Here is a 24028-nt window from a genome sequence, read left to right as displayed (position 1 = left end):
CTTTCTTAACTGAAGCCTACTTTCGGAGTTTGCATCAATCGAATTGATCGCGCGTTCGATTAAGCGCATTTATTTTTATCAGAAAAGAATTCCACACTTATCGATGACCCGTGGTCATTGGAACTGTGAAAAGAATCGATAAACTTTTCTGGAAAATTTCTTCATATAACTGATAGATGAAAAAAGGCAATTTCCAGTCAATTGTTTTCAGCTAAGATGAGCAACAAGGAAAGCGGCGGGGAGAACTGTGTCTTCCTCGAAGGTTAGTGATCCATTGTTTCTGACTAATCTAGAGTAATTCTTACGTAGGCAGATTAATTCTTACGCATAAGCTGACCGAAGGTCAATGGCAGATGACCTTTCTAAAGAAGTTTCGTATTGACTTTTTTTAAAGATTAGAAATTTGATATTATCTTCGCATAGTTATATTAAATGGAATGGCCCAGAATAATAACAAATGTTAAGAATGCTTTCAGTAGTTATCTGTATTAATATTAACATAAGTAGCCTTTTTGAAACTGTCTGAAGAGTTCTTGAGCAATGTTTAACTTGTTGTGTTGTAAAAATGTGTCCACAGCTGTAGGCCGAGACAAAGTTTTTACACTTGCCACTCTCGTTTCGGATGAAAGAAAAAAAATTCACGACCCCCCCCCCCCGGCAAAAAAATAAAAATAAATAAAACATTAATAAATGATAACTGAAGAAATTCGATTAAAAGGAGTCATTTGGCAATTGTTGATGAAATTCCTTCCTTTGCCTTCTATATGACAAAGAATTCGAAAACAATATATCCTGTAAGAGTTTTCGAAATACCATTATTTTTTATTCGATGGTAATTAGAATTACGACTCGCCGTTTAAGAAACCGAAGTAGATGCAGTCATTTTTTTTCTAAAAATAATCTGTAAATTAACGTTTTTAAAAGCCTTTTAAATAATTTTAAATAGTTTTATGAAAGAATGTAATTATTATGTGGCTTTATAATTAAAATATGAGATCAAAATATGATATATCTTTTTTAATTAATTAAATCTTTTCATGATGCAGCCTAATATATTATCACGTTAATTTGGCACTGAATTTCCCTGAGGGAAATGTTGCTTTAAAAAGTGAATGCTAATTTTAAAATCTAATTCAAAAGAAATGAAATTTTATGGTTAAATCTTTTTAAATTAAAAATTTATTTAATATCTACTTATTCGAAAAAAAAATTATCGGATTTATCCATATTAATCCAGGAAAGTAAAATTCTAAAAAGTTACTAATTAAGGAAATTTTTAAAAACATTTTATACAAAAAAAAAAAAAAAAAAAAAATTGTATGCCAATGAATTTTACATTGAATAATCACAAGGTCGTTAAAGTCAAAGTATTTTGTCGTTATTTCTTTCTTCTGCATTTATAAATTAGGAGATTCCAGATTTTAAACTTGCGAAGAGCAATCAACATTAATGAATGCTTATTCTTAACATTATGATTATTATTATTAGCATTATAAATGCAAGCTACATAATGATTTCAATGAGTGTCAACCAAATCGAACGATGACGGAAATTATAAATTATCTCCTATACAAGGACTTCAGAAACTTCATCAAATATTTTCTCGTGTCCGAAAATTAGATCAGGTCTAATTTCCGCAAAACTTTCTCGCATTCTCTCTAATAAACTAGTCCTGTCAGAAAACGCCGTACATGGCATTGGCATACAATAATTACAAAATAAAGACTTTTGATTCGAGTTCTGCATTTTTACTGAATCTATCGTGTTACCCTTGGCGAGTTATTTGGCGATTAATTCCTGGCTTGTATTAATAATATCCAAAAATCGAATTTGTGTTTTCGACAAATATTTTTCAACCTATTGATATAAAAATTTGACACGAAACTGCACTTGTAGTCACAATATCCCATACCAAATTTGATGCATTTAAATCACTGCGTTTTTGATTGATCGCGTTTGCTTATTTTTGAATATGCAGACCGATAGGTAGTCAACCTCTGGTTGGATTTGGCTAAAACATTGATAGATGTCTACTCCATAGATATTAAATCAGCTGGCGAATTGTATTATTCTAGCTCTCTTTGTTTTGTAATTATCGTGTTAACTTATATTCGAATACCCAGATAGACGAACGTCCTCTGATTTTAATCACAATTTGACAGATATCTGCAAATTTGGTGTAAAGACTGTATACCAAATTTTAACCATCTAGCTCAAAGCGTTTTTTAGTTATCTTTGTCACAGATAGTCGTACATTTTCCAAAAATGTGTTTTTTGTTCTTAGAGAAGTATAAAACGTGAATATTCGTCTAAGGAGTTCGATTTTTTGATGATTATTTTACTTTCTCTATACTGAGTATACGAGAAAGTATGTAAAGACACCTTAGATAACGATAATCAAATTTTTCTTCTCTTATTCCATAATCTATCTATATATCTAAAATAACTATCAAAACAAAAAGACCAGTCCCCCACCCCCAGTTCTAAACACCATCCCGATTTTACCAACTTTTATTTTATATGAAAGTTAATGATTATATAAATATTCATAAGAGATCACCTTCTCTTTCACCCACTATTTTTCATTTTAGATAGAAGTCTCTAAAACATTTGAATATTCTCTATAGGGAAAAAAAGTTAACAAATCATACAAATAATCAAATTTTGAATGAAATCTATTCAGTGAAAGTATATCTTACTGGCTACAAGAAAGAAACGCGATAACTTCAAAATCCAAAAAGGTAGGATAATCAAATTTAAATCCGTGTACGGGTTGACTGTCTGTACAATCGCATGCATCTAAATACGATAAACTAAAAAATAATTATAGTAAGGACGAAATGTAATATGTAATCTTGCTATTAATATATATGTAAGTTGCCAAATATTGATTTTCGATTAGTCGAACAATAGCGTATAAAAGACATATTTTTTTCACTATATTGCGAATCATAAAGTGTTTATTTGCGGGACACTAAAAATAAAAATTTAACCACTCATAAATTTCACAATTTTGTCCAATCTCTCCTATTTTTAATGCAAGAGAAAAGAAAATAACATCTTTATTAAAAAGAATACGAGAAAATTTCATGGAAATCACTCCCTTTGGTTTTAGATTGTCATCATATTTGCTTCTTAAAAAATGCTTTTATAAATACTAAATTAAATTAAATTTTATATTTAGATTTTTACAAAAAATGTATTTTGGAAATTACAGAAGAGGCTAAATCTCTTTATAGAGCTTAACCCTTTAAAGGGCCATTTTTTTCTAGTTATATTATGTTAAAATATTTTTAGGCTTGAAATTAGAATAAGAAAAAGGATTCATTTAGCTTATTAAATAAATTTAATTTAATTTAATTAATTAATTTGGTTAATTAACAATTAAATAACAAATCAAGACACATTATTTTGTATGAGTAAAAGAACTGAAGCATCTAAGTTTCTATCTTTCTAAAAAAATTTGTCAGAACTTATGCCAACGTACATAATTTCATACAAAGATTGATAAATTTGGTGGGAAGCATACTTCTCACGGCCCTAGAAAGAGTTATAAACTTCTGTACTTGCCGATTTTAACGGCGACCAAAAAGCGCCAAGAAAAAATGTCGCCAAATTATAAAAATATTCTCAAGTGCACAAATATATATAAAACAAATATGTGCATAAATGTAGATCAAATCACGTGCGAATCATATAATGCCAAATAAAATCTACAAATTAGCGAAATTTTTTCTTGCTGCTTTTTGGTCGCCGTTACAACCGACAAGTATCTAAACGGCTCTGGACAAACTGCCTGAGACGTATCATTAAACAACATAAGAAATTTCGTATTTTTTCCTTTCTTAACACGCACTATGAATTCTAAAATTTAATTGCCGAAGTAATTTAACATAAATCACGTGAGTACAGATCAGCTCATTTAATTTTTCGCTCACGAGCGAATTTGAGTGCTGTGCTACGCAGACCAGTCCCATGACAACATGACGCTATTGAAATCATAAATGAGTCTCTCTACTGTCTTCTAAATTTCGCGATGTTGTTATCTGATTTTTTATTCGTCTTATAAACTACACAGATATTAAACAGAATCCTTCTTCTTAAGCTTTCAATAATGGAGGGAAATTGCTCAATTAAATATTTGTTGAAGTAATGAAAATTATTTGAGTTTCAGAGAAACAATTTTTTTTAGGAAAGTTATAAAATAAATTTTTTTTGTGCAAATAATAGTTTCGGATGTAATTGCAGAAAAACGACAAAATTCAGCTTATTTTTTTAACTAAATAAAAAATTTTAAAAATCGCTCAAAGGAGCAAATTTTTGCACTCCAAGATATATATGTACCGAATGCAAGGCCGAAGTAAAGTAGGCAATTGTTCAGGAACCCCAAAATTTTAGGCAGACTCTAGATCTCGAGATTCTTTTGCAGCATTTTGGAATTTATTTAATTTTGTGCTTTCATTTAGTTATAAAAGCGGTGTAATCGAAATTATTCAAGTTAAAATTAAATATTATTTAAGATAATTTTGAAATATTATTCTAGTAACGTTTTTAATAAATCGTCATTTGAAAATTTTATGCTATGTTATTTTATAATTCCAGAAAATTGGTTTATTATAACATATTTTAGAATATTTAAAATTCTGATTCTGTTATTAGATATTAGTTAAAATGTATTTAAAAAAGTTTCATCAGTTTTTTTTATCAATGTGTTTAAAATTACATTTAACTTAACATAAACACTTTGCTACTTAAGTTTTTCAAAATTCACTATTTAAAGCTGCTTATATAAAGATTAAATTAAAAGAGATAAAAAATATTTGGTTTTGAAAACTTGGAATGGGGGGAAAAAAACCCCCTTTATATTTACTTTGCTTAAAGGAACTTAGAGGGTGTAATCCGGTTCTGATTGAGTAGGTCAGATTGCCAACACACACACGTTTATTTTCATCATTACTTGTGATATTTTCTTTGAAGATGATAGTTCACACTTCCTAAATATACTTTACTCTGTGTTAAGTTTGTTCCAAAATTATAGAATTTATCTTTTTTTTTTTTTTAACTTGATAATATTTAGAAGAAAGCATATTATTTTCAAATTGTGATATGCATTATAAAAAAATAAATTAAAATACATTATAGGGTAGATAGTTGGAACTAGAACTTATCAAACATGGAATCGAATGAAAATGTCACCATTTTTATCAAACCGAAACATGCACCAGTTTCTTTAAACTTTTTTTATGGCTGAAAATGTATTGGTTTTGAATTTCTAGATTTGTTCATAACTAGCAGAATCTGCAAAAAGTCATCCGTAACATAATGAATTCCAGCAAAAAATTAAAACTACAATAGTCCAATATAAAGCTGCGAAAATGAAATAAAAATAAGTAATATTAATTTTGCTCTTTTATTTTTCTGGAGACGCTGAAAACGAAAACAAATAATTGAAGATCCGCTAAATAAATGAATAAATAAAAGAGTATAGACAACCTGCAAAACAATACCTTTAGAATTGAAATTATACAGTAAATAATTTTCCTAATTTTTGATTTCGTAATTTAGTTCCTTGTGAAATCGGCGATGAAGTGAAATTTCTCCCGTCGTCAGAAGATCTTGGCTTTTTGCCAAATTTAAAAAAGTTAAGTTTTTCATGGTGGATCATCCGTAGTCAGACAAAGATAATTTTTGAAACCACCAGAAAAAAATAAAAGGTCAATGAATAAAAGTGTTTTGATTATTTTTGTTTTAAATTAGAAAGAAGTTTTCAAATAATCACCTAGAAAAAGGGTGGAATTAGAATGCCTGATCCAGGAAATTTTAATTTCAGTTCTTAAAATTTTCAGGGAAAAAATAACTAATTTTTTAAAAAAAATTCTCAAAATTCGATAAATTATGTCAGTTTAATAAAACAAATTTCTTTAGAATGAAAATTATTGCTCTCTTGGACGGTGAACGGATTTTTTTTCCCTACAATTATTAGAGACAATACTATGGGAAAATAAGTTTTAAAAAAACGGAATAACACAAAGCATTGAACAAAAACTTTTCTGCATTAAATTTAGATGTTTAGATAGGGTTTTGAGATGCATTACCTGTGTACCGAATTTCATGCTTGTAACTTCGACAGATTTGTCTGGACAGTGCACACACACATTTTTTTAAAATATAGGTAATTTTCCAAAAAAAAGAAAAAAAAAAAGACTCACTTTATTTAACAAGAATCAGTTTTGAAAGAATAATTTAGTTAACCCTTTAAAGGGCCATTTTTTTCCAGTCATATTATGTTAAAATATTTTTAGGCTTGAAATTAGAATAATAAAAGGGATTTGTTTAATTTATTAGATAAATTTAATTTGATTAATTAATTAATTTTGTTAATTAATAATTAAGTACCAAATCAAGACACATTATTTTGTGTGAGATAAAGAACTGAAGCATCTAAGTTTGTCTTTCTAAAAAAATGTGTCAGAACTTATGCCAACCTACATAAATTCATACCAAGATTGATAGATTTGGTGAGAAGCATACTTCCCACGGCCCTAGAAAGGGTTAAAATGTCATCCACAATATTGTTATGAATCTATAATATTGCTTTCCAGCGCAGTTAATTCTCATACTGTGGAAAATAGTTTGGGAGATATCTGTATAGGATGTTGAAATGACACCAGATCGTTGTCCTCCGATCTTAGAGACAAACATGGCGATCATTTGGTGACGAATTTATTAAATTTGTTGATAAAAAAGAAGGTTCTTAAAAACTCAGGAATTTGGGAAATAACACTATTAGGATTCGAGACCTGAACTCTTTTTAGAAACTTTCATACTCTGTCACCCTATGGCTCACAAGCCGAGGCCTTACCATCAGGCCACAACGGCCACTCTGTCATAGAAGTTTAGTTTAGTTATATTTACGTCCCGTTTTAACGCAACTCTAGGGTTTTTTTGGGACTGACCTCGTAATTTTGAACCGCGGTCAGATGACAAGGACGACACCGGAGCTGGCACCCCCCTCTCCACACCACACCAATGGAAGGACATTTGGCCCTGACGGTTTTTTTGTGCAACAGACGGCAACCTGAAACCCTACGGCTCACAATCCGAGACCTTACCACCAGGCCACCACGGCCACTCTGCCATGGAAGCTGTGTATTCAGTGACGCATACACGAGAGACAGTTAACCTAATCAATTCTCTCCTCAGATCCTCTATTTGAGATCAGACTCTATAGAGATGAGGCAAATTGATTCACGAAGCATTTTTAATGAATGCTAGACATCTAGATGCGTTTTTACCAAAAGACTGAAACAAAAACTTGAAGCAGAACTACACTTGTACTCACAAAATAATAATAAAAAATAAAAAAAAAAAAAACTGAAATTTTTATTTAAAAATTTTGTATTCATTCGTAAAACGCAATGGCTTATGTCATTGCGTTCGCATGTGTCTGAAAGTACAGACCAGCAACTAATTCCTTGATTTAATTCGAAATTTGGCAAGTCTTTACTTTATAGATGTTAATTCTAAATACCGAATTTTATCTGTCTAGCTCTTTCACTTTGTATCTTGTGAAGATTATCATCTTATCTTGTCAGCTTATATTTGAACAGCCGAATAGATAGATTTCCTCTGAATGGAAATCTACAAATTTGGTTGAAAATCTGAATACCGAATTTCATCTGTCTAGTTCAAAGCGTTTTTGAGTATCTTTGTCACAGACAGACGGACAGATGTTTTCCAAAAATGAGTTTTTCATACTCAGGCAGATCTAAAGCTTGGAGACTCATCAAAATCTCGAATTTGAATTTCTTGACGTTTACAATATTTTTTCTATACTACGTATACGAGAAAGTACTAAAAAGAATCATAATTTAGTTTAGCTTGCATCTGCATGATTCTGCTGTTCTCGATGATGTTAACAATAATTTTTTGGACGAGTAACTTTGATTTATCGAGTAAAATAAAAATTTTGTTCCAATAAATGTGCTTCTCATTTTCTTAAAACAAATTATTTATGTCTTATTTAACGATTTTATGACTGTATCCAAATATTCTGCTAACAAGCCTCCTGAATTATTGATGGCTATTCATTTCTGATAACCAGCTAATTGGCCTGGAATATTGGCTACGTTTAAATTCATTTCGTTTAGATAAAATTTCATGTCCGTGATTCCCCAAAATCATCAGATATTAAAGCCTTATTATTTAAATTCTTGTTTTAAACCTTTTGACGTATTGACCAAAAAGTTTTGTGTTATGCGCACAAAGATCATTTGCGAGTCCATCAATTTTTCTCCTGGACCACAGAATGCTTTCTTGATTTCATCGGGCCACGGTGGATTTATAATAAGGCCTTGACACTGGTACCAGATGGTACCACTGTAGAAATGCCATTTAAGCGGATATGGTATACGTTAAATCCCTCTGGGTCAGATGTCTTCCCGTGGTATTGAAGCTTGGAGAGGGTGCACTTCAGATGTCGTCCTCGTCATCTGGCAATGGTTCAGAATTATTAGACCCGCCCTAACTAAACTAAACTAGCCCTTTTTATAGAACCTTATTGCACATACTTTTCATTCGTTTTTTGAAACTATTAAATTTTGCATTTCATGAGAAAAATTTTCTTTTCTTGATCAAAGCTCTCTTTAAGAGGAATTCATAGCAAGAATTTAAACTTCTCTTTAAAAATAATAAAAAAAGTGACGATACAAATTTCTTACTGAATCAACGGAACACTGTAAATTTGACCCCTTCGGTCATTGCTCAAATTATGGGCTTAAGTTGGCTTAATTTAGGTATATTAACGTCCTGGTTTGAAGTAACAAGAAGACTATTTGGGGACGGACATTGTAATTTTGTATTCCAGTCAGATAGCGAGGACAACACCAAAGCTGGCACTTCCTCTCCAAACTTCTGCATCTCACAAACTGGAGGACGTTTGACCCACGACATCAAATTTAACATATACCATGCCCACATTCATTTTGTGGAATTGGATTATGAATCTAAAGACCTGCAGCCCCAAAGATGAGACCTTGCCGCTAATCCACTCTAGCCCCAATTTGTACTAGCATACTAATTATGGAAATTCATAGGATTAAATTGAAGTGAAACTATGTTGTATTCATCACGTGACTTCCATTTTCAAAATAAATACTTCTGTTTAAGTTTTGTTTTTCGTTTATGTAGATAAACATTGCGGTTAATCATTCGGCTTTCACTAAAAACTTTTGTTTGCTTTGCAAACTCTACAATATTTTTTATAGAAAAAACGCTACGTCCTAGGGAGTGCGTTTTTATTAATAATGTATGAAAATTTTTGGAGAATGAAGATAGATCTGCCGAATTATCGATGTCGATTTTTCAGCATCAAAAATGAACGGCTCCGCAAACTGGAACTTCATTCAAAACTATTCAATGAATGAAATCTGAATTTTTTTAAGTATATTTTTAACTTCAATCTTGAACGCCCAACTGAAAGAAACGCTGTTTCTCATGCTTTTGATCTGCGTGTCATGTGAAATGCAGTAAATTAGTTTTTACTCTGTTATGAAAGTGTCAGCTCTCTTATAATTTTTATATTTGTTGAAAAAGGTGATACATTTTTTCGAAGAAAAAACGATAATTCTGAAAAATGCTTTATCAGTTTTGTTTTTTTAATAGAAATAAGGCCAGAATTAATGAGAAATCCTGACATAGAGAGAAAGGGTATAAGTCAGTCTTTTTATCACGTGGTGCTTGTTCTAATGAAAAATTTATATTAAATATGGTATTTAAAGCTGGAAATTTTTATCACTAAGCTGCTCAATATTCTTTGCTGAAAAAGTATAAAGGTATAACAAGGCTTTAAAACACATTTGAATAATTTAATATTTATTCTGCAATTAATGTATTTAGCTCATTAAAAAGTAATATAGAGCATCAAAAGTAGGAAACAGTATAATAGCTGTTGTTATTTTTACTCTTAAAATAAAGAACATCTTAATTTTTGTATAAAATGTAATACTTTAATATTACAGCTACAGAACTTATTTTAACCATCTTATTCATTCTTATAATATAAAAATAAAGCAAGAAAAATAAAATTATCATATGCTTAAGATCCCAAATACTGACAAAGAAGCCTGTTGTAGTTACACATTAACTGCATATCAGTGAATAATCGTAAAGATTGTATGTTTGTAAAATTAGTCTATTTTGTCAGTGGCATGCAGTTACTGAGTAAAGTTCACCATTGGCAATCACTTAATATATGAATATAAAATAACTTATAAATTACTGAGACCCTAATTATCATTATAGTTCAACTATATTTATAACAGTAGTATATTTGAATTCATCTTAAAGAAACATTTTATGCTTATTATAACAGATGGGAAAAATCTCTTGGTATTTTTATCGAATCAGATTTCATAGTTATTTATTGAAACATTGATGAAAGTGCTAAATTCTGTTTTTCACAATGTTAATTTTTTAGATTTTTGTGCATTTTTTTTCGTAATCATGTCTAAATTAATATTTCTTGCCATCTTTTTAAAATTTTTATAATTGAGTATATTATTATCCAAAAATGCATATTTTTTATAGTAATTTAAATATCATTAACAAAGTAAATTGAAAAGGAATCATCATTTAAATTTGTACTGCTAATTTAAAAAAAAAAATAGGAAAAGAAAACAAGGTTCTAAGTTGAACAAATCGTATCACTTTAACCTCTACAAGGATTTTGCATAATTAAACAGGATTTTAAGATATATAAAAATAGCAAATTAAAAATTGTGGAACATTTCCAAATTTATTGTAATGAAAGACTGAAACAAAAATAGAAATATTGATAGATATGTTATAAACTGAATTGATATTTTGAATATTGACTCAATATTGCAGTACAGAAAAAAGATTTCTACAAAATGCTTGTGAATTTTGGCTTGATTTATTACATTGTAGTCAAGAAAATAACAACAATAGAATTACTGTATTAAACCAGAGACTTTTTTAAGTTTTAATATTTGAATTATTATAAATTATTAACTATTTAAATAGCAATAAAAATGCAAATACTGTTTCTTCTTAAGAATCTGATTACTTTATTAAGTCTGCATGATTTAAAAGTATTCCTGTTAATTAGTACTTGTCTAATTATTGGTAAATAAACAAGTAACAATAAGTAAAAATTTATTTTGTTGATATAAAGGTTATTTTTTATGTAATTAAGAAAGATTAGTTCTTTTTAGAAATCAAGCATTCATAATAATTTTGGAGTTACTAATAATTTATCCGTATTTAGTTAAAGGTACAAAAGATGAACATCATGGGCACAGTCATGAACATGGCCACACCCATGAACACATGGATTCACCTGGAACATTTTTATCAAGAGAATTACCTCTGTCTCGCAAGGATTTTCACAAAGTGAGTTTTTGAGGTTTTTTAAAATTATTTTTTTATCATTGATTTCTTAGTATTTTATTGTGATGCATTCAATTTATATTTATATGAAACATGTTAAAATGTAACATGACAATTTAATTTTAGTATCAGGTGCATGTTTTGCTGGAAAAAAAAGGATGTTATATACAGCTTATTGCCAGATAATGTAAATTTTAGATGATATATGCAATTAATCTATTATCTTCTTATGTTTTTCATATGGCTGCTAAGCCACATGAATTGACTCTGAAATGAAATGCTTAAGAAAGAGAGAGAGAGAGAGAGTGAGAAAAACAACAAAGGCCATTATTTCTTTTAATTTTTATTTTTGTAATGGCTAAAGATTATTAGACAGAATTTAAGTTCATTTATAAGGCTTTATAATTTTTCTTTATATATTTTTAGAAGTATAGAAAAATATTAAAGTCTTATGTTTTATATAAAATGATTTCTTCTATGACATTATATTACAAATAACAGTGCATCATGATTTAGAACAAAATTATATCACTTTTGGTGTGCTTTTTTTTTTTTTTTCAAAGAGAATTTGATATAATTGAAAATTCAAAAAATATCTATTTGATAATGTAATATATTTTTGTAAATATATTTTGTAAAAATATTTGTAAATATATAAAATATAAATATATTGTGTTACTGATTAAAACTTATACAATTATTTAATTATTATTTAGTAAGTATTCATTTTTTAAGAACTTTCTAAGTATACAGAATTTTACATTATTAAATCAATGATAGACAAAATCTATCTTTAAATATTGTAGGACTAAAATATAACTAACTTTTTAAAATGAGTTTCATTAGTTTAAGCATTTTTAACATTTTTATATTTTAAAAGTTCAAAAATATTTCAGAAAAAATATATTTTAAATAATGTTAAATTAATTTGATAGATGCATTATAATAATAATTAAAAATTTAAATAATAATAATTTTTTTAATAGTAATAAAGTATAAAATAAGGTTTTTAATAAAAAGTTCACAACATCATTATTCAAATTATTCTGTTATAGTGTTGTGTATTAATATTCTAAATAATATTGCATTTGTTATTTGGGTTATTAAATTTTAAATTTTTTTATGTTTTGAATATATGCATAAAATAAAGGATATTTAGTCTAAAAGTATTCAAAAATAATGTTTTATACTATACTAAAGGAAGCTCACATGAATATTTATAAATTTCATTTACATTATAGAAGACTACATTGTAGAGGCCATATTATAAAAAGCATAATAGAAGGTTTCTGTTTTCATTGAAAGACTCATTATTTACCTTGTAAATGTTCAAAATGTAAATGTTCTCCTATTGAATATTTAGCATGTAAAGTGTTTTTACTTTAGCTGTTGCAAAGATACATTATTTCAAATAATCCAAATTTTTAACTTTTTCTTGGTACGTATTAATTACAAGGATGCTCCATGCAAACATGTCTTTGGCATTTTGTTCAGAGAACTGGCACCAAGTTAGTTAGACCTTCTATTTTAATCCTTTGTCCAGGGAAGATCTTTTCTACAACACATTGAAACTGTTTGTGACTATTTTGAGCATGAAATAGTGAGAGCTTGGAGTAATTTTTTAAAATACTCAATACTCTTAGATGTGTTTCAAAAATTACACTCAAAAGATTAAAAAAAAAAAAAAAATTTCAAGTCTGTAATTATTTATTTATGTTGTTTTAATGATGAATTTTTATACGAGACAAAATTGTGGTGCATATATAACAACTCTAAATTTTTTTTGTTTATTATTTAAAAAAATAAATTGAATAACTTTTTTGTATATTAATCAAATCACTTATTAGATACCACAGAAATATAACAAAGAACTAGTAATACAGTCAGTAAAATTTGTAATTACTGACCTGAAGGTTGTAGTGGATGTAAGTGGAACTGCAGTTATTGGTATAAATAAATTGTTCTAATAATTCACTGTTGCACTATACTAAATTTTTAATTATAATGCCTGTTTGAGAAAACAGATTTGTAGAAAATAGAAAGAATCTATATGGAGAATATATGATTCCAAATGTGAATTTCATTTTTAAATGCAGTATGTCATAGATAGTATTTACTTAGTTTCTTCAGATTTATATTTGGAAGTTGATTTTAAATAGTTTAAAATCTAAGACATTTCTCTGTTAACTGTTAATAGAAATGAAGAAATATGTTACTACTTTCATTATTTGTTTATATCTTTTATAATAATCCAGTTTTAAATGTTCATTTATTTGTCCCTCATTAATAACATTTAAAATGCTTAAAGTTTGTGTTTACATAATTTTTATTTCAGCTTTTTTTGTAAATCTGAAATCAATGAAAATTTTAAATGTTTAATGAAATTTTAAAATATGCTTTGAATGTAATGTAATTTAAAAGGAACTATTATGTATCATTTTTTTTATAATTACCTGTTTTAAGGATTTTATTTTACTTGATATATAATTTTTGCTAGTTTGTATTTTTTGTTTGAAAAATAATTGTTTAAATGAATATTTTTTTGGTTGAAAGAGAATCATTTAAATGAACTTAATTCTCAGAAGAAAGCAAGAAATCTCAGGAAACATTTTGTCAAAAACTGAATTTGGTCTTTGAAAAATTGTTCTTTCTGAAATTCAAAAATTTATCCATGAGTCACTTCATCATTTTGTTAAAATATTCTTATACTCAAGAGAGAATGTTTCACACTGTTAATTTTCATATAGTTTCATATTAAGTATTAGGGAATAATTTTTTTTATTGGATTTATTAAAACATAAAATTTTAAAAGAGTTTGGGAGGAATAGACATTTTTCTTTTGAAGTTGACAATTATCTTGTGGGAACATAATTGTTGGATTTTTTTCCTAAAGGTATCTTTTGAAATAATGAAAATTATTTGTTGATCCATGTCCATTCACTTTATTTTAAATCACTTATTTCAACCTCGGAGACAGTAAACTGATATTCTATTTCAAATGCATAAAAAATAGTTCCTCCTATGTTTGAATATGAAGAACCATTTTATAATTTTACTAATAGTATTAAACAATGTTTATGATTATTAAGAATACATTTCAGTCTTGAATAAGATCAGCTGAGACCAATCAGTTTCAGTTCAGTTGAGATCAATCCATCAGTTCAGTTTGAAATCTGCAATTTGATTTTGATTTCCCATTAATTTAAAATATTGTTTTAATGTTATCTTTTTTCTTGAAGCGAGCATTTACTGTTGGCATTGGAGGCCCAGTTGGTTCAGGAAAAACTGCTTTAGTGCTGGCTCTTAGTAAATATATGAGAGAGAAACACAATCTTTGCATTGTTACAAATGACATATTTACAAGGTGAGTTTGCTTTTATCTAATTTACAATCCTTGTACTTGAAATATGTATGCAAAATATTCTTTGTATAGTTATTTATTCTTAATCTAGATATATTTTCTTCTTTACATATAAATTCAAAAGTTTTTTAATCGATTTCACTAAGTACATAACATTTCATTTCTATATTTTCTTACATTTTAATTTAACTATTTTATTTGTAAATCTGTTATATATAAATGATTTTTAAAAACTGCTTGTATACATACACAAATATCAAGGCAATTAAATCTGTCAAATTGGCAGTCAATTTTCTAAGACAATGAGAGGATTTATAAAGCTTATATATCAGTGTTAAGCAAAATATTGTATGCTTTTTTTTTATTTTTACTGTTTAAAAATTTAAAAATGGCAATTTTGTCTTTTTATTAGATATGTAGTCCATTTTTAATGTATTGGAGTGTGATTTGTTAAACATTAAAAAACAGTATTGCTGTTTATTACTCTTTCATATGTTTTTCTCTTTACTTATTTTGCTTTCTTTCTCTTTATTGTACTCATCTTTAATGATTGATAGTTCATTTCTTAAAAAGCCTTCAATCTGTTGTTTGAGGACTAAAAATGATATTCTTTGCTATTTTTTTAAATACTGAAATATTTATTTTCTACTCAAATTAAAACTACTTATTTTAATTAAATAAGTTGATGCAACTTAACTTAGATAATGTTTCAATAGAAATTATTTGTTTTGTTAGATATAAGTTTTTGTTTATTAATTATTCTAAATTCTAAATTTTCTTTTTTGTGATTTTATTATTGAATTTGTGTGTCTACTTTTCAGAGAAGATTGGGAATTTCTAGTTAAAAATAAAGCTTTACCTGAAGATAGGATCAGAGCTGTGGAAACCGGAGGTTGTCCTCATGCTGCTATTCGTGAGGTGTAGTATTAAAGGTTCTTTAAAAAATTAATATAACATTAATTTTTACATATGGTAGCTCTAAAATGTGTATTCTTGTGCTTAAAACTGGAGAATTTTAAATATTTTTTATTATTATAGTAATATTAAAAATTATTTTACACATTTTGATTTTTTATGAATTTAAAAAAAATATTTTATACAAATATGGAAATATTTCTCAAATTGTTGAAATTTTTTATTGTATTTTATAGCAAGTTTTAATTTAAATGTAATTTTTATTAATGATTATTGTTTTTATGCTTTCAAAATGAAGCAACTGAAAAAAGTTAATAAAATTTTTGTATTTGATATGTTCAAAGATCATTTACTATAATTTTAGAACTATTTTTAGTTAGTTTAAAATTAATATTTTTAAATGTTGCAAATTATTTTTTTTATATATAAAAGTCATTTGAAGTTTTTGGACAAAATTTAATAATATATGAAGAGTAACTGAAAACATGTAAACTTGTATTTTGCTATGATTGCCCAAGAAATTTTGTAAGAATTTTTTGAACAGCTTCTGAAGATTATTAATCAAAATATAGTTGTTTGTGTATGTGATACCAGTGTGAAATGTTCTTTATCTACTTACAGGACTATTCCTTAAATCTACAAATTGTCAAAGATTTAACTCAGGAGTACAATCCAGAAATAATTTTCCTGGAATCTGGTGGTGATAATTTAGCTGCCAATTTTAGTAGAGATCTTGCAGATTACATCATTTATGTGATAGATGTTGCTGGTGAGTTATTTAAATTAATGATGCAGTGATATTTTTTAAAAAGATTAATTGTTTTCAAATTTAATTAGAATTCTTATAAGAAAACCTGACTCAGTTTTAATTTTTAATTTAGTTTTCTTTAATTGATGCATAATTTTGCAGTCTTTGATGTTATGTTCAATGTTCTTCTTTCCTAACAATTAGATGGTAATAAGCATTAATAAATCTGTAGTAAAGCCCATATTGTTTCTCAAGATTATTTAGTGATTAATTAATTGTGCTTTGATTAATGAATTCTAGTAATTTAATGATTTTCCTATTAATTTTATGATTAATTTATTCTATGCAAGTAGAATTGTATGCAAGTGTGAATAGCAGCATTCATAATAGCAACAGTATTGCTTCAAAATAAGAGCAAGCATAAAGGAATATATTCATGAAGATATGTCCTACCATTTCAAGAATTGCATTGCACCTCAAAATACTTCCTATGAAATAACTTCTTTTTTTCATCAATTAACTAAATAATTCTTCATCTGTATGAGAGCTATAACATGATTTCAGTTTTTTTTTCATTCCCCCCTCTTATTTTTGCCAGAAATTTTTGCAACTTCATTTCTATTCAAAATGTTTTGTTGTATTCCCAGAATTAGAAGTAAAAAAAAGGAAATAGAGCTTTAATTAAAACTTAGGAATCATTACTTTATTATTATTATTATATTTTTTTTACTAGTCTTCAGTGCTTCTGTGTTATTTTTTGTAGTATGTAATTTTTAATTGTATTTATGGAATTTTAACCCTTTGTTATTAACTTCTTTATCTCTGACTATGCAGATATTTTTTCTGCTGAATTTTTACCTTTACTTACAGTAATCATACTGTAAATTATATCAGTAAACAATTAGAATTTAATTTACCATTTAAAAAAACTTTTTCATCTTTTATCATCTGGATAATTAATTGTTCTATCTATTTAATCTCTTTATGTATAATAAGTAGATTGATTGCTATTGTAGGTAAGCAAGAATAATGATTCAACCATATTTGCTAAAGGAAATCAAAGTTATTTTCTTCTAATTGTTGGAAATGGGGGAAACATTTTTCTTTTTTGCTTTATTTATTATTTTTGGCAAAATACTCATATTTAAAGGATGCTTGTATTTTCTTGCTCTTTTAGAACAGGTTAATGAGCTTGTGCTTATAATATATAGAGATACCTACATTCAAATAATCTCTTTCTGTACTGATGAAAATGTCTATTCTTCTTTTAACATTAAATAGAATTATTTATTAAAAACATTTAAATTGCTTCATTCTGTGTCATCTATTTTGCTACTATTATGGGATTCACTCACCTTTAAAATTGAGTTAATGTTAAAACATTAGTTTTGACATCCACATAACAATATATATGTTTTTAATATTTTATACAGTAATGTATTTTTTTAAACTTCTGTTGTTTTTAAACAAATTATCCACATATATAGCATCAGATATTTTAAACTTTAATAATTAAGTAGTTTAAGACAGTAACAATAGTTTTTGAATTGCATGTTTATGTACTTTTGAAATCTGACAGCCAGCATTTTAATATATTTCTTGTTTTCCTTGACAAATTAATATAAAAAAACAATCTTGTATTCACTTGCATGAATTTTGCATTAAATGCAACTTAATCTGATTAAATGTTGAGTAACTATATACTTTTCTGTCTACAAAGCAAATTTATTTACTATTTTGTCTCAATAGTGCTATAATACAGGAATACATTAATCGTTAAAATCATTTTTCATTCTAAATATATAGCTAGAATTGTGGCTTTCCTTTTCAAAAGACAAAAATTAAAGTTGTTCATAATAAATATTAAATGATTTTAATCATTGAAAATGACAATAATGGATGTAATTTTCAGTACAACCATCTCTTTGAAAAGGAATATTGTCATTACTGAAATTAAAATGTTATATATTCTAAAATCTTTATTTTTTTGAACATATTGTTTTTATTATTTTCATTTGTTTATAATGGTATATGATTTTTGTAGTAATAATGTTTAATTTCTTTGGAAGTATTGGATTTTCTTTTATGAAAGCATTGTGTTATTTTTGACAGAGCATTATTTTTTGCTGTAAATTCAAATATTTTATGTTTGCAGTCTTTTCTAGTAAATGCAATTTGATCTTGGGCTAATGAAATAAAAAATGTTATTCTGTAAATAAAACTATAATTTTAAGAATTTTTTGTCAATTTCTACATGCATGAGATTTTTTATTTTAAAATGTGTTATTTGTTTAGTTGCCAGTGACATTAACTTAATCTTAATTGAAATTAAATGCTGTTGTTTTCAAATTAAACTTATACTTGGAATTTAATTGTTTTTCTTGGAAATTAATCTATTTTTTTTAATCTTAAACACGCTCTTAGCTATTAATTTGATATAAGAAGTTGTTTCTAATATCTGTGTATTTTGAAGTCAAGATCTTTGCACTGATGATTTATTAAATGTCAAATAGACTTCATTTTATCACTTATCTAGTTTGAAAGTTTTTTAAAACCTATAATTAATATTTTTACTCATTAATCATTTATTTGGCACTTCTTTTTGTAGAGTTTTTGTGCAGTTCATGAAACTATAAATAACATAATTATACTATTATTTTGTACAAATAAAAGTATACAATTGTATATATTTATGTAAAATGAAACAAAACTGTATTTTTGTCTTATTTATTTTGTACAAATATCGTGAAAATTTTATAGCTGCTTTAATTGTATGAAATGTTATTTTTTAAATTAATTTTTTTATGTATTCCAGGTGGTGATAAAATACCACGTAAAGGTGGCCCTGGCATTACTGAAAGTGATTTACTAGTCATTAATAAAGCTGATTTAGCTGCTGCTGTTGGTGCTGATCTTGGGGTAATAAGATTTTTTAAATTCTAGTTCAAATAATCTAGATTGTTTGTGATAGTGTATTGAGGGTAAGTGGTGCTTAGGCCATACTGTAATTATTTCGTCTATATTTGTCATCATTGACTCAGCAAAGGTAGATATTGCATGGGATATAATATTTTTTTTCATACCCTTATTATATTTAATATTAAAAAATGGCATCAATATATTGCCATCATGACACTCCCTAAAACTGGCATTCAGGGTAAATGTATTAAATGTAGATGTCTTGCTCTATCATTGATTTTTTTTATCACTAATAATTTCTAATGGAGTATTGTAATGATAATATAATGATGATAAATTATGCAGAATTTATTAAATAAGTGAAAAGAAATATTTATCTTGAATGAAGAGAAACAAAAGTTTTGATATATTTATGCTATATTTTTAGATGTTAACGAACTAATTTAAAAATTTGTTCATTTTAAATGCTAAATAATTTGATTCACTTGATACAAATAAGTAAGTAAGTTTCCTTAGTAAATTGTCATTTTCATTCTATTTCTAGTGTATACTAAATAGTGCATAGTAAAATTTTAACTGCCAATTAATTAAGGAAAATTTCAGATTCATGTATTTGTGTAGTTTTTATTCTGGTTTTAATTTAAAAATTGTTTTTAAAATCAGAAAAATAACTGATGTAAAAATAACTGATGAAAATGTAAATGTAACAAACATTTACATTTTCTTCTCCAGTTACTTATAATGTCATACGTTCATTAAACTTATTTTTATATACTTTTATGCATTTATTATGAATTGCTTTATAATAAATCAGTACATAATATTCTTGTCAGAATATCTTTAAAAAAAAGCCTGCTTTGCTTTTATAAAATGGATAAATCACAAATTTTGTTTTTTGCTGAGGTAATTTTTGATTTTTTTTGCTAGTCAAATTTGTTGAATTGATTGTTTGTTTTTCTATATCGCTTAATAATTTTTATGTAAAAACATAAAACATGCACCTGTAATCTTGATTTATAATTTTGCATCATTTGGTGTGGAATAATAAATTCTTATGTGTTGAAGTAGAATGTTTAAATTTGATATACGTTCCTTTACTTCTGCTTCAAGTTTTATTCTATAAAATTCAACACTGGTCAAATAATTCCTTGTAATTCACTTAAAAATTTTATTTATGATTTTTGTGCTATAAAAAAAAGGCAGACATTTTTTTTTCTTTAAAAATATTCCATTAATGCATAAGGTTTCCTGTTTATTTATTCATCTTTTTATAAATCTGAAATTTTATAATTAATAAGCAGGCATTTATTATTAATTATCTTTTTTTAGTGGCAAGCTAGTTTGCCACAAATATTAGTTGAAATTAATTTCATAACTTGATCTATTTCCAATAACATGATAATTATTTCTAAAAAAAAAAGCATCTTTGTATCCCATAGTTACAGACATTAAACTATAGAAATAAACATGTTTTATTTTAAAAACCTTAAATCCCTGTTCATTTTTTTGTGTGTGTATATGAATCTTTGTAATAGAATTGGGGCCCATGATGTCATAGTGCTGGTGAAAACATCTAAGTGATTTAATTTTGTATCTTTTTTTCCCAGTGCTATAACTTTATTTTTATTTCTCATGTTAACTGTGCATATAATAATAAGTAGAATTTTCTTTTCTTAGCTTTCAAAGTTGATTGGCTTAAATGTTTGGTGAAACAATGATGAGAATTGCTGAAATTAAGCAGAAAAATATTTTTTAAAATTGTGCAATTTCAAAGAAAAAATTGCTTGGCAGTGAAATTCATATCATTAAAATTTAATTTTCTAAATTTAAAAAAAAATGTGTAATTAATTTTTGTAAAAATCAGTTTTGGCCAATACTGTTTTTGGGAGTTATCTTAGAAATAGTATCAAAATTTTCCCCAATTTTTAATTGATTAAAATTTTTAAAAAATCGCTTTTAGCTGCACATTATTGTTGCCAAAAAAGGATTTGTGTCAAATTTGGTAATTCTAAATTCAGTAGTCTGAACTGTGGAGCACTTGCTGGTGCATGCATACACACATACACATTCAAATTACATTGGAACAACTGAATATCATAAAGTAAATTTGGCCTATGAGACCATTTTATTGTATGGCAGTTTATGTTTTAATATTCAAAATGGGGTAATTCATTCTCAAAAAATTAATTGCTAATTTTCTTTTGTATATTGTTTACTAAGATTCATTTACTGCACTTACATGTATAATTTTTTAAAAAGTGTGCAATAATATTACTGATTGTACATCTTAAAGGGTTTTGAATGCTCATAACAGTGCATGGTCTTGTTAGATTAAATAAAAACTATTTTTTTTAATTTTTTAATGAGAAATAACTTTTAAAAATAATTTCATGATTAACTGATTAAATGCATTGATTTATATGTATCTTTTTATACTATGAAACATAAGATTGCCAAGATATATATTATATATATAATAATTTCTAATTAATCTATGTTCTAAAATGAATTTCCTAAACACACTTTATTGTAACTTTAATTTCTGAGTTGTGTGGGCTATTATTTCCTCTATTCAGTCCTTTATACTTCACCTGTGGTGACTTTTAAGTAGAAATTTTGATAACAGATAACAGACTATTTCCTTAAAATTATGAAGAATAAAAATTACTATAGAATTTCTAGCTTGTTTCTTCAAAAATGTTTTACATACGCATATATAAAATCCTGCTTGTTCTATTTTATGTACTCATATATGTTACAACATAGTTAATAATTTTTCCAATCTTGTTCCAGGTTATGTCTTCCGATGCTCGTGTTATGCGTCAAGACGGACCTACTGTTTTTACTCAAGCTAAGCATATGATTGGTATTGAAGAGGTTGTTGAACACATTTTGAAAGCATACAAGGCTGCATGTGAAAAGCCATAGTTAATTTTTTTTTTCTCATAAGAATTATGATTTTACTATTGTAAGTTTTTTGTGAGTTTTAATGCTTTATTTTTAGAGTGTTTTTTTAAAAAACACTTTTTTGTAATAAAAAAAAATGTTCATTTCAATCTGTTTGAAGTCTGTTTTTCTCATTTCAATAGTTTTATTTTATGCCACTTGTTATTTTTATATTAATAATTTAAGAAACATACACTAAAATTAGAGAAGATTAAAGAAAGTTGCCAATGAAAACACTAACCTATAATGATTTATCAGAAGATATATAATATTTTATAATTAATTTCAATTTAAAATTATTGCTTCATTTGTAATATCAATTAATAAATGTATTAATTAAGATTATAAAACATAATATTTTAGCAGTGTAACTATGCCTCTGTCATGACCAGCCTATTTTACAGCTATTTGCTAAACAAAGCTTAAAGCCAGTTAATCTATTAAACATATATAGCTATTTGATTCACATATATTCCACTTAAAAAAGTATATATGTTGCATTTGATACATTATACTCATTGTATGAAAAAGTTACCATTTTAAATTGAGGAATCTACTGCATTAACCAAAAAAGTCTAATTTATTTATTGGATTTTATTTTGAAATGAGACTACATTATTCATTTTTACTATCAACATTTTTCTGAAGTACCCAAAGGCATTCATAAGAAAACAGAAGGTAAATCTTAGGTATATTACATGAATTATTTTTGTTTGGATATTGCATCTCAAGACTAAATTTCTTATGCATGCTTTATATTTCCCCATGAATAAGCTTTTTGTTTTTATAGCATTTAGTAATTTTTAAAAACATTAATATCTTTATCTTATTAAGATATTAACTTAATGTACATATCAAACAAAGAAAATCCATTATTTTTCAATTGTGTATATTATCATTTGGGAACCTGAGTATAATATGTTCTGAAATTATGTTGAAGTGCTAAAGCATAGCATGAATTAACCATGGGTTTTCCAAATATAGAAATATTTGTTGTCTTAGCCTTGCATTATATATTTTTTTATTTTGTAGAGGTTGCTTTTCTTTAAGGATATTTGTGTCCTCAAAAATCATAAAAATAACTTCATAATGTAAAGCATTTTATAAAATTATCAATTTAAAATCTTTGCAAATTGTACTTATAATGAAAAGTGAATCTGCATGAGTTGAAAGAAATATTCAGGAATATCCTCATATTCTTGAATACAAAATTACTTGGTTATAATGTTATAGAATTAATTTAATTATATATTATGACAGAAACTTCTTTTTTTGATGAAATTTTTTCGTTCCACTACCCTACTTGCATCACTCACATCAATGCCAAGTTTTTAAAAAGTGATAAATTTGGTTTTACTTATAACAAACATTTTCTCCATCTCTAGTCATTGCTTTAATAGGATTGATCTATATTATAATTGAATGCATAGATTGTTACCCTCTCCCTAAAAAAATCTAAATAATATTGCAATTGGCTGTATGTATAAATTTCAAAAAAATTAACTTATGCTAATTCACTATTGCAAATTATAACTTAAATGGGTGAAATTTATTCTTCAAAATCTAACAATTCTGCTAGCAAACCACTTGCATAGCAGATGCAATAATTATGAAATTAGTTTCATAATTATTACTTTTGATGCAATAATTATGAAATTAGTTTCATAATTATTACTTTTGATGCAATAATTATGAAATTAGTTTCAAGACCATGGGAATCTCAAAATTCC

The 24028-nt window shown here is 26.5% G+C and overlaps 1 protein-coding gene across 2 annotated transcripts; it reads left to right on the top strand.

Moving 5' to 3' along the window:
• Positions 1–22408, top strand: LOC129988273 (uncharacterized). 2 transcript variants are annotated; one of them, XM_056096460.1, is made up of 7 exons: positions 1–262; positions 11288–11412; positions 14649–14773; positions 15592–15688; positions 16307–16454; positions 19249–19352; positions 22146–22408. In XM_056096460.1, exons 1-7 carry the CDS (start codon positions 217–219, stop codon positions 22278–22280), a joined length of 780 nt encoding a protein of 259 aa, XP_055952435.1. In that variant the 5' UTR covers positions 1–216; the 3' UTR covers positions 22281–22408. The 2 variants fall into 2 exon arrangements, with proteins under 2 accessions (XP_055952435.1, XP_055952436.1); XM_056096461.1 differs by lacking the exon at positions 1–262 and adding an exon at positions 9204–9833.
• The last annotated feature ends 1620 nt before the right edge of the window (positions 22409–24028 follow it).

The sequence above is a fragment of the Argiope bruennichi genome, chromosome 10 (assembly GCF_947563725.1).
Source record: "Argiope bruennichi chromosome 10, qqArgBrue1.1, whole genome shotgun sequence".
Lineage (NCBI taxonomy): Eukaryota > Metazoa > Arthropoda > Arachnida > Araneae > Araneidae > Argiope > Argiope bruennichi.
The sequence above is the reverse complement of the archived record's forward strand: the minus strand, read 5'-3'. Positions and strand labels throughout refer to the sequence as shown.

Excerpts from the sequence above, each read along its gene's own strand:
- LOC129988273 (XM_056096460.1), top strand. The coding sequence starts at position 217 with ATGAGCAACAAGGAAAGCGGCGGGGAGAACTGTGTCTTCCTCGAAG. Across the intron at positions 14,774-15,591 it reads ACAAATGACATATTTACAAG|AGAAGATTGGGAATTTCTAG; the intron begins GTGAGTTTGCTT and ends TCTACTTTTCAG. Across the intron at positions 15,689-16,306 it reads CTCATGCTGCTATTCGTGAG|GACTATTCCTTAAATCTACA; the intron begins GTGTAGTATTAA and ends ATCTACTTACAG.